Below are 12,123 nucleotides of genomic sequence, written 5' to 3'. Positions count from 1 at the left end.
ATCCTCCTGCTGGCAGACGACCTGGACATCGCCGTCGTTGCACAGGAGGACACGGAGATGAGTTCCCTCCAGGCTGCGCGGCTCCTCCACGCCAACCTGCTGTCACAGCGTCGGAAAGCCAGCAGGGCAGTGGCCGGGCGTGCGGTGGCTGCAGCCACCCTCCCGGCGGAGGAGGTTTACGCCGTCGACGGCAGCAGGGGACGGGAGCACGGTCGGCCGACATTGCGCTGCGATGGGCCAACACGCACCACTATGGGGACTCAAATCGAACCCAGGCAGTGGTCCGTGTTGGCCCATCGCGTTGTGGCCGCGTCGTCGGGGTCGTCGGCCGTGGTGGGACACATTGACGGGGTTGAGGTACGCATCCTGGTCGATACGGGGGCATCGGCGACCATCATTTCCGAACTCATTTACAATATTCTACCTGTCCAGAGCCGTCCTTTACTGCCGGTTAACGTCCCATTCTATGCTGCTAACAGGGGCTTTCTTGGCATCATTGGACAGATTCGAGCGCAAATTTGTATCGGGGATATCAAATTGTCGGGCCCGATTTTTGTTTCTTCCTCGCTGGCGGTTCCGTGCCTGCTGGGGACGGACTTCTTGGGCAAAATGCCGATTCGTATTTTAATAGACCAGGGATGCATTGAGCTCCCGTCGGGACGACGCATGGCGTTCCTGCCTTCCCCTACTGCGGCTCGGACGGCGTTCGTACCAGTACCAGCGTTCGTCGTTAAAATAGTTCGTGTGCCGCCGGGAGCTCAAATGTTGGTGCCTCTAAAACTTCGTCGGCCTTTCGCTGAGGGCATTGTGGACCAGGGAATTCTGCTGGGACCATCTAGGGCCGGGGTTAGTGGACCTCATCTGATTCCGGCCCAGACCGTCGTAAGAGGGGACGGAGACCCTTTCATCGCGGTCCTCAATGTGGGGTCGCAGACAGTGGTAGTTCCTCAAGGGACGGTGCTTGCTCACGCGACGCCGGTGCCCTGCGAGGAACCTGTTGCGAATCACGTCGGCACTGCTCCCCGGCCGCACCCACATTCGGACAGCGATGGAGGGTGGCTCGATGCGCTTTGTGCGGGATCGACGGACCTGTCAAATTCAGAGCGCCAACAGCTTAGAACGCTACTGCGGGAATTTTCCGAAGTTTTCAGTCGGGACAAATACGATTTGGGTTGCACTCATCTGCTGCGTCACCATATTGACACGGGTGACAGCGCGCCAATACGCCAGAATCCGTTTCGGTTAAGTCCCGCCGAAAAGGACCATGTCAAATCGGCTATTGATGACATGTTAGCCGCCGACATCATTTCTCCTTCCACCAGCCCTTGGGGAGCGCCGATCGTCCTGGTTAAAAAGCAGGATGGCTCGTTGCGGTTTTGCGTTGATTTTCGGCGCCTTAACAAAATTTCGGTTGCCGACGCATACCCGCTCCCACGGATGGACGAATCGCTGGACGCCTTGGCGGGAGCGCGATTTTTCTCCACACTGGATTTACTTTCGGGATTCTGGCAGCTTCCTCTGGACGATGATTCAAAGCCTAAAACTGCTTTCCGTACACCGCACGGCCTGTTCCAATTCAACCGGTTGCCGATGGGCTTACACTCAGCGCCGGCAACTTTCCAGCGTTTGATGGAATTGGTTTTGGCTGGATTGCAATGGGAGTCGTGCCTGATTTATTTGGATGACGTTATCGTCTTTAGTAAAACTTTTGACGAACATCTCCAGAGGTTGCGGGCGGTTTTCCTAAAGATGCGGGCTGCTAATTTGAAATTCAAACCCCAAAAATGTCATTTGTTACGCGATTCGGTGCGTTATTTGGGGCACATCGTGGGGCGCTCAGGTATTGCTACTGATCCCGCCAAAACGCAGTGTGTCAGCTTCTGGCCGACTCCCACCTCGGTGGGAGAGGTCAGGAGTTTCATTGGCTTCGCGTCGTATTACCGACGGTTCGTCGCTGATTTTGCGACGATTGCCAAACCCCTACACGCTTTAACATCAAAAGGGGTTCGGTTCCACTGGGGTCAGGAGGAGGAGGCTGCTTTCTGCTCCCTTCGGGACGCCCTGGTAAAAGCTCCTCCCTTGATTTACCCCGATTTTTCGGAACCATTTTTGCTCGACACCGATGCGAGCAACACGGGTATTGGGGGCGTGCTTTCCCAGGTGGTTGACGGCGTGGAACGGGTGGTTGCGTACGGCAGTCGGGTGTTGTCTCCAGCGGAGCAAAGATATTGTGTCACCCGTAGGGAACTGTTGGCAATTGTCTATTTCATCCAACAGTATCGCCCATATCTGTACGGTCGGCATTTCACCGTCCGCACAGATCATGCGGCACTGCAGTACGCCCTGCGAGTTCAACAGCCATCGGGACAATTGTCCCGATGGTTGGAGATCCTCCAGGATTTTGATTTCGAAACCACCTACCGTAAGGGCGTTCGCCACACCAACGCGGACGCTCTGTCGTGCATGCCAACCATCTCCGAATGTGCATGCCTCCTGGGGTCGGGACGTTGCAAGCCAGCAGGGGACATGCCAGTTCCGGTCCTGGCGGCCGCCGCCGACGATGAAACATTGCTTCCAAATTCTATCGCACAACAGGGAAAAGATTCCCTGCTGGGTTTGCCTGTTAATGAATGGGGGCGCCTCCAGATGGAGGATACCTCCCTCCTCGCGTCGCGTCGTCGCGCCGGGGAGGCGGGGTGGGGGACGGGTGATGCCGACGCATTGGAAATGCACGCGGGGTTGCTGATGCATTGGGATGGGAAATCCCATCGACACCGGCTGGTGGTCCCTTCTGGGTTACGGGGTAGGGTGGTGTGGGCTGCTCATGAGCGCCTCCTCCACCTGGGTACCCAAAAGACCCTCGCCTTGCTCCAGCTTGATTTTTTTTGGCCAGGCATGACGAGGGATGTCGCAGATCTGTTGGCATCATGCCCTCGGTGTGCGCAGCGAAAACCACCAACACGGGAGTCAAACCCGCCTTTGCAGTCTATCAGAGTCTCCAGAGTGAACGAACTTGTCGCGCTGGATATTCTGGGGCCATTTCCCGCCACCCCTAGGGGCAATAGATATTTGTTGACCGGGGTGGAATACTTTACGCGCTGGCCTATGGCCTGGCCCCTGGCCAACCAGTCGGCAGCAGCCATCGTGGAGGCCTTTGTCCAAGGTTACGTCATGGACAAAGGTGCTCCGGAGCGGCTGCTGACCGACCAGGGAAAATTTTTTTCCGGCAAACTCCTCCAACAGGTCTGTGAGCTCCTGGGAACGAAAAAAATTTGTACCTCTCCCTATCACCCGCAAACTGACGGGATGGTCGAGCGTCTGCATCGAACCATCACGTCTATGTTGTCGCAGCAGGTTTCGGACTCACAGACCGATTGGGACTTGCAAATTAGAGTTGTCCTGGCAGCATACAGATTGGCCCCCCATGCTGCGACGGGATTTTCACCCTTCTTCCTCATGTATGGCCGCGAACCTGACCCACCTGTTCGGGCACAGCTGCAGATCCCCGCGCCGCTGGGAAAAACTAAATTGGCCGACCATGTTAAATTTAACCTTGCGAAATTGACTGAGGCACGGGATGCTGCCATGCTAAATTCCGACAGGCGTCAGAAAGCGAATGAGCGCCTCAGACTGGGTCGCGCGCACGTGCTACAGTGGAAGCCGGGGGACAGGGCATGGCTGCACTGTCCCCAGGTACCACTCGCGACCTCCTCAAAACTGGTGCGGCCGTGGCGGGGCCCCGTCGAGGTGGTCGAGGTTTTGCGGCCTCAGTGCGTTCGCATCAAATGGGGGAAGCGCCGGTGGTTTGTGCACCCCTCTAGACTGAAACCCTTCGTTGCGGTGCGAGGCCCCACTCCACACACGCGTGGCCAAACGTGGGGGGTCGGCCGACTCAATGGGTCCGTCTCTGCTGCTCTCGCCTGACGTGTTGCCGGCTGTCCCGCCCCCAGGTGCACCAGGAATGACGGGCTCCCGCCCAACAACCCCTACGGGGGATGCCGAGGGTCTCGCGACATCAAGCGCAGACTCACTTCGAAATGGACAGCTGCCACCGGATGGTCCGCCATCCGGGGTTGCCCCGTGTGACGGGCCTGCGGCAAGGACGCGCGCAAGAATGCGCAGACTCTTGTGATGCACAAAAAGAAGAAATTATTTTTATTTTTTATTTTCACGTGTATGGTTACTGTGCGCTGCGTCGGTGGTGTGCTCCTGGCACATTGTGTTGTGTTGTGTGTGTGTTGGGGGTTCCTTGCGATTTGTATATACGTTGCTTTTACGGAATTCGTATTTATTCGGGGGGGGTGCGTCGGGTTGTTTTCCCTTCGGGGTTTTCTGGTTCTTGTTGTTGTTCTCTTCGCGTTATGTTGAAAAATAGTGAGGCACACGCGCGGTCAGGGGGTAAATGCGCTTTTATTGTCGTTTTTTTTGTATGTTGGCAGCCGGGACGGCTGCAAGCTATGCGGGGGGGGGGGGGGTGATGTAGGGGTGTTAGAGAGAGAGCCGTTATGCATGGCAGCTTATGGGAAACAAACACAGTGGGCGGGGCTACGTGAGTGCACGGGGGAGGTGCTCTCAACGACGTCCGCACCAGGCAGCCCGGGGCCCCACCCCTCAGCGGGGGTGGAGTATAAAGGGGGATGTGTCAGAGGGCTCGGGGCAGAATGTTAAAGCTAAACCAGTGAAGACCGAAGATCGTCTAGCTAGAGCCCTGGACTCCCCTGGGACGCCGCCCTTGTCAGGGCCGCGCAGGACCGAGCCAGCGGCGTGGTCCCGAGAACCAGAGCTAGTGCTCTGGGACTCCGGGTACCGTAGCCCGACTTACCAGTGTCGGGCCAGACAGCCTCCCCTAGCCCGTTAGTGGAGGACTAGGAGGTAGGTCAGAGATAGCTAGCAGTGTATTTCCAGCTAGCCGGGTGAGGGGGCCGATACCCCCTCTAGTATTGTATGTCCACAGTTGTGACTACTTGTACGGAATAAATACGTGTGCCTCACCAACGGTGTCCAAGAGTCATCAACGGTACTTCACTAGTACAGCACACCGGTGTGTTGGAGAGCAAAGGCACAACAATTACAATCTGAGTACGATGTTAACCAGTAATTACAACCAGCTCCATCAGGCGACAGACAGATTTGTGGACAAATCCTCCTGGAACGAAACAGGAATTAAATAGGATTTATCCACAAATTTATCGAACCCAAGAAACCTGCATTATGGATGTTTGTTTTTCTTTGTTTTTGTGATGGGGATCGGTAGTGCAGCGGTTCGTGCACTACGAACCAGGATACCCGAGTTTGATTTCCGGTTCATGGCCACCAAAACCAGTGACAATTATCTGAACTGGTCCTGGGCCTCTCCTAGGTCGACTCAGCCTAAAATTAGTACCTAGTGCGGTGTGTTAACATCGCCACTGGGGAGACAAAGTCGGCCGGGCGTGGTGCTGGCCATGCACCCCCTCGTGTGCCGTGCCGGCCTTCATAGGGGCTACTCGCTAACAGCACTTTCCCCCACAGTCTGTTACAAACAAATGGGGGATCTTTGTGTTGTGCTCGATATCTGTGTCTGTCTGTGTGCTGTGTCAGGCATTGAGGCTGCCAAGGCCAAGGGAGCTCGCTATCGTCTGGGATCAGAGTTGGAAATCTGGTAATTATCAGCATGATTCCACTGCTTTAACCCAGTTAAGCTCAACTATAAACTCAACAATTTTTTTAATCTTACCAGGTACGGTTCAATAACTTATGTTGCTCTTTTTCAGAAGTGACCTGACTATCACAAATGATAGTCCAACTAAGTGGCTTGTCACGTGGCAATTTATATGAGCCACATACTCTGAATGCCTGACGTTGATTCTGAATGTGGAGGGAAAAATTGGTGGACCTAAAAAAACCCCCACGCGACCACTGGGAGAGAGAGAAACACGCAAAACTCCAAATATACAGCAGGTGGCAGGGTCGGGATCGAACCACGACGTCCTGCATACCAGGCGAGGTAGTTAACATCTTCTGGCCACCGTTGCACCCCAAAGCCTCGCTGAGTCTCAAGACTAATTTTGACGAGGGTCCTGCAAAGTTTTACGCAGTGGGTTGGGGAAGCGATGTTGTCGCTGCTGCTGCTGCTGCTGTTGCATGATCCTGATTGAGTTCACTGGGCAGGGTATTCCTCAGCGTTGTTGGGGATGTGGTTTTGGCCGATAGCAGTTCCACTGTGAGTGTGGTAGTGACTACGGCTGTGTGTGTTGTCTGTAGTGACTATGGCTGTGTGTGTTGTCTGTAGTGGCTACGGCTGTGTGTGTTGTCTGTAGTGACTACGGCTGTGTGTGTTGTCTGTAGTGACTATGGCTGTGTGTGTTGTCTGTAGTGACTACGGCTGTGTGTGTTGTCTGTAGTGACTATGGCTGTGTGTGTTGTCTGTAGTGACTACGGCTGTGTGTGTTGTCTGTAGTGACTATGGCTGTGTGTGTTGTCTGTAGTGGCTATGGCTGTGTGTGTTGTCTGTAGTGACTATGGCTGTGTGTGTTGTCTGTAGTGACTATGGCTGTGTGTGTTGTCTGTAGTGGCTATGGATGTGTGTTTTGTCTGTAGTGTCTACGGCTGTGTGTGTTGTCTGTAGTGGCTACGGCTGTGTGTGTTGTCTGTAGTGGCTACGGCTGTGTGTGCTGTCTGTAGTGACTATGGCTGTGTGTTTTGTCTGTAGTGACTACGGCTGTCTGTGTTGTCTGTAGTGGCTATGGCTGTGTGTGTTGTCTGTAGTGACTATGGCTGTGTGTGTTGTCTGTAGTGGCTACGGCTGTGGCTGTTGTCTGTAGTGACTATGGCTGTGTGTGTTGTCTGTAGTGGCTACGGCTGTGTGTGTTGTCTGTAGTAACTACGGCTGTGTGTGCTGTCTGTAGTGACTATGGCTGTTTGTGCTGTCTGTAGTGGCTACGGCTGCGTGTGTTGTCTGTAGTGACTACGGCTGTGTGTGCTGTCTGTAGTGGCTACGGCTGTGTGTGCTGTCTGTAGTGACTATGGCTGTGTGTGTTGTATGTAGTGACTACGGCTGTGTGTGTTGTCTGTAGTGACTACGGCTGTGTGTGTTGTCTGTAGTGACTACAGCTGTGTGTGTTGTCTGTAGTGGCTACGGCTGTGTGTGTTGTCTGTAGTGACTACGGCTGTGTGTGTTGTCTGTAGTGACTACAGCTGTGTGTGTTGTCTGTAGTGACTATGGCTGTGTGTGTTGTCTGTAGTGACTACGGCTGTGTGTGTTGTCTGTAGTGACTACGGCTGTGTGTGTTGTCTGAAGTGACTACAGCTGTGTGTGTTGTCTGTAGTGGCTATGGCTGTGTGTGCTGTCTGTAGTGACTACGGCTGTGTGTGTTGTCTGTAGTGACTATGGCTGTGTGTGTTGTCTGTAGTGACTACGGCTGTGTGTGTTGTCTGTAGTGGCTACGGCTGTGTGTGTTGTCTGTAGTGGCTACGGCTGTGTGTGTTGTCTGTAGTGACTACGGCTGTGCGTGTTGTCTGTAGTGACTACGGCTGTGCGTGTTGTCTGTAGTGACTATGGCTGTGTGTGTTGTCTGTAGTGGCTATGGTTGTGTGTGTTGTCTGTAGTGACTACGGCTGTGCGTGTTGTCTGTAGTTACTATGGCTGTGTGTGTTGTCTGTAGTGACTACGGCTGTGCGTGTTGTCTGTAGTGACTATGGCTGTGTGTGTTGTCTGTAGTGACTACGGCTGTGCGTGTTGTCTCTAGTGACTATGGCTGTGTGTTGTCTGTAGTGGCTACGGCTGTGTGTGCTGTCTGTAGTGACTACGGCTGTGTGTGTTGTCTGTAGTGGCTACGGCTGTGCGGATCACTTCCTGGAGGGTGACACGCTGCTGCACTCGTGGGAGGCCCTGGGGCAGCTGCTGGTGGCGCCGGCTACGAGCGACATCATCTGTGACGTGGGCATGTGAGGGCGCGACCCTGACACACACACACACACAACCCATAAACACACACACACACACGCAACCCATACACACACACACACACGCAACCCATACACACACACACGCAACCCAACAACAACAACAACCGCCATTCGCCACTAAGTGGCGGTGACGTCACCACGACGCTTGTGCCAGGCCAAGTGCACCTTGAGGCCACGTGAAGTGTCGAACGCCCGCTGACAGGAGGTCATGGGGCAGACCCAGGTGCCACGGGTTGACTGACTGAGATGGCCGAGATGACTGGCTGATGCATCACCTGTGCCCCCTACTGTACCAATTTGCTGTGCTTTAGCCACCCGGCGCTCCGCTCGTTGTTGTGAGCGTCGCTCCCCCGCCCTCCGTTGTTGTTGGAGGGCGACTGCCTCCAACTGCCCAGTAGCGTCCTTCACGAGCCTCCTCCACTGAGGCCGATCTTGACACCGCTGGTACCAGTCATCGGCAAGTCCACTCAGCTCCACGTCCTCCTGTACCACATCACTCCATCTCTTCTCTAGCCCGTGCCGCGCCCGTTTAGCCCCCTCGATCTGGCCGAACAAAAGCTGACACACACGCAACCCATACACGCACACACACGCGACCCTGACACACACACACGCAACCCATACACACACACACGCAACCCTGACACACACACAACCCATACACACACACACGCGACCCTGACACACACACACACACGCAACCCATACACACACACACACGCAACTCATACACAATCTTAATTTTGGAGCTTTCGTGACTGCAGGAATTATTCTTTGGTTCTTTCGGTAAAGTCACGTATAAAGATAAAATAATAAATTAAATAATAGCATACGACGTTTCGATTACAACACAAACAATCATCATCAGGTATAAATGAAATGGCAACAAAAAATCTAACCAGAAACTATAGACAGACATATAAGCAGACAGATATCACCAAGATACATAGAGAGAGTAACACAGGTGTAGAGGTGTAATTGTGTATGGGAGCGGATGGCAAACAAACACAAGGGGCGTGGTTAGGGCCGTACACATAGGAGGTGGCCACACCGACGTCCGCACCTGCATCCCCCACGGGCCCCTCCCGGGGGGGCCGCGGACTATAAGAGGGGGTGAGCCGGAGGGCTCGAGGTCGAGGTATCAGCTTTAACCAGCGAAGACGGAAGACCAGCTAGAATAGACCCCGGAGCTCCCCTGGCTCGCTGTTCTTATCAGGGCCGACCAGGGCAAGCCGGTGGCGTAGCCCCGAGAGCCCAGACTGACGAGCAGGTCTGGGAACTCAGGGGGTCGGATCCCAGCTTGACCATGGCTGGGACAGGTAGCCTCCCCTAGCTCCCTAGTGGAGGACTTGGGCTTAGGTTAGCGGGGCTTAGATGTTGTGTCTCCCTGTTAGCCGAGTAAGGGGACGTTACCCCTTAGGTCCTGTGTATACTCGCTAACTGTATACAAGTTGTGTTAATAAATAAGTGTGCCTCCGATCCCGTCGTCAAGCCTCCTGAGTAATTACTACATCTGGTGTCAGAAGTAAAACGTCCAAAGATGGACACACGAGGGACGACACGTACCAGGGAGTCGGAGAGGGAGGACACCGCGGCCGAATCACCACCAGAGATGGCCGAGGTCGGATCGGAGCAGCCGGGGCCCAGTACACCCGCGCCGCTACGACAGGAGGGGGGGGATGCGTCGGCCGAGGGACTTCGGCTGGCTCACTCCCGCCTGGCGGAGCTGCTCTACGCCGCGGCCGCCGTGTTGGAGGAGATCACGCGGCTGGGAGCTGGAGGGGCTGCGCGGGAAGACGGCAGCAGCCGACGCACGCCGGCATTTCCCGCCACCCCGACGCGGCTCGCGGTTAAATTTCCCGCCATCACTACAGTGCGAGCAGAGGGCGGGGCCGGCCTGCGTCAGGTGACTGCTGAGGGCCAAGCACGAGCCGTGACATCATCAACGCCGGCCAGCGCGTCAACAACGGAGCGACCGGCGATGCCATGCTCACAGCCCGCCCACACTGTAACGTCGGCTGGGAACGAGGGAGCGAGATCCGCAGCCACGGACGTCGCCTTACAACAGCGACTGCCGCCTCTCAAGGAGTTCGTGGGAGCGGATGGAGATTGGGGCGGCTTCAAAAGGCGGTTCATCGCTCATCAAGAGATGGCGAACTGGACGGACGCCGAGGCACTATGCGCGCTGCCGGCGATGCTGGACGACGACGCCCTGGCTACCCTCACCTCGGCGCCTAAGGAAAAGCGCGCCACGCTGCACCTGGCGCTGCAGCTGCTGTCAGCCGTCTATGGGCCGCCTTCGGACTGCAGGCAGCTGTTCCACGATCGGCATCGGGGCGCCAACGAATCGCCCCTGGCCTTCCGAACGGCTCTCCTGGCCCTGGCAAAGGCAGCTTTCCCGCGGATGGACGAGGAGGGAGTGGACGCCATGGTGGCTGAAAAGCTGCTGCTACTCGCCGATGAGCTGGACATCGCCGTCTTGGCTCAAGACGACGGAGAGATGTCGTCCCTGCTGGTCGCGCGCCACATCCACGGGGGCTTGCGGTCCCTGCGTCGCAAGGCTGCCAAGGGGGTGGCCGGCCATGCCATGGCGGCCACCGCCCTCCCATCAGAGGAGGTCTGCGGGGTGGAGCGGCGGGGGGAATGGAGATCGGCGGCACCGCAGGCTCGGAATGGACCGAGCCGCCAGGAGCAGCCCAGGCCATCTGGGGCGCTCACACGCTGCTACAACTGTGGCCTGCAAGGCCACGTTGCGTCAGGATGCCGGGCTCCCCGTCAGCGCGGAGCGACACCTCGTCAGGACGCCACGCCGTCTCCACCCAAGCTCCAGCAGAGAAATACGGCGAGTCGTGGCACCTCACACGTTTGGCCCATGCACACATCCGACACGCACTCACGCGCTCAACTGAACAGGGTTCGAAAATCGCCGCCCATCGCGCACGATTGTTCTGAAATGCGGCGAGCGCTCCAACCGGGTCAGTGGTCGGAGCTCGCCCATCGTGTCGTTGCTGCGTCGGCGGGATCATCGGTTGTGGTCGGTCATATTGATGGGGTAGAGGTGCGGATTTTAATTGACACAGGGGCATCGGCGACCATTATATCTGATTTGATTTATAACATCCTTCCCGTTCAAAGTCGTCCCTTGCTCCCTGTTGACGTGCCATGCTATGCTGCTAACGGGGGCTCGCTGGGCATTATTGGGCAAATCCGCGCCAAAATTTGCATTGGAGACATTAAATTATCCGGGCCTGTTTTGGTTTCCTCCTCACTCGCGGTTCCGTGCCTGTTGGGGACGGATTTCTTGGCCAAAATGCCCATCCGTATCTTGATTGACCAGGGGTGCATCGAGCTCCCATCGGGCCGACGTGTTACATTTTTGTCTTCCCCCACCACGGAGCGTCGGGCGTTTGCCACCGTGCAGGCGCTCGTGACAAAAACTGTGCGCGTACCCCCGGGGGCTCAGATGCTCGTCCCTCTTAGGTTGCGTCGGCCGTTTGCTGAAGGGGTTGCGGATCGGGGGGTCTTGTTGGGACCATCTCGAGCCGGGGTCAATGGACCCGATTTGCTAGCGGCTCAGACCATGGTGAAAGGGGATGGGGACCCCTTCATTGCAGTCCTTAATGTAGGATCGCGAACGGCCGTGGTTCCTCAAGGGACCGTGCTTGCACACGCAACGCCGGCGCCCTATGAGGAACCACTCGTGGGTCAGGTAACCACCGATCCTCCGTCGCGACCGCATTCGGACTGTGATGACGGATGGCTGGATGCACTTTGCGCGGGATCTGTGGATCTGTCCGACACGCAGCGTGCGCAGCTGCGAGTTTTCCTGAAAGAATTTGCCGACGTTTTTAGTAAACACAAATTTGATATTGGTTGTACTAAATTGCTGCGACACCATATTGACACGGGTGACAGCGCGCCAATCCGCCAAAATCCCTTTCGGCTCAGTCCCGCCGAAAAGGATCATGTCAAATCGGCTGTTGATGACATGCTAGCCGCCGATATCATTTCCCCTTCCAACAGCCCGTGGGGCGCACCGATCATTTTGGTGAAAAAACACGACGGCTCACTGCGGTTTTGTGTCGACTTTCGGCGATTGAACAAAATTTCTGTGGCAGATGCGTACCCGCTTCCTCGAATGGATGAGTCGCTCGATGCCTTGGCGGGGGCGCGATT

The 12,123-nt window shown here is 56.0% G+C and overlaps 1 protein-coding gene across 5 annotated transcripts in view; it reads left to right on the top strand.

The window, feature by feature from the left end:
* NADSYN1 (NAD synthetase 1) overlaps nt 1–12,123 on the top strand; it is a 138,545-nt gene that overhangs the window by 25,208 nt on the left and 101,214 nt on the right. For 4 of the 5 annotated variants that reach the window (XR_013640538.1, XR_013640539.1, XM_078882222.1 and 1 more), the window contains exons 2-3: nt 5,581–5,641; nt 7,810–7,926. The exons of the other annotated variant lie outside the window; for it this stretch is intronic. Coding sequence is in view for 2 of the 4 variants with exons in the window: in XM_078882222.1 (XP_078738348.1) it covers nt 5,581–5,641; nt 7,810–7,926 (178 nt within the window). In the remaining 2 variants the exon portion in view is untranslated. The remainder of the gene's footprint in view (nt 1–5,580; nt 5,642–7,809; nt 7,927–12,123) is intronic. 5 annotated transcript variants of the gene reach the window in all.

Source organism: Lampetra fluviatilis, chromosome 64 (assembly GCF_964198595.1).
Source record: "Lampetra fluviatilis chromosome 64, kcLamFluv1.1, whole genome shotgun sequence".
NCBI classification, from domain to species: Eukaryota; Metazoa; Chordata; class Hyperoartia; order Petromyzontiformes; family Petromyzontidae; genus Lampetra; species Lampetra fluviatilis.
This window is presented reverse-complemented; position numbering and strand designations above follow the sequence as displayed.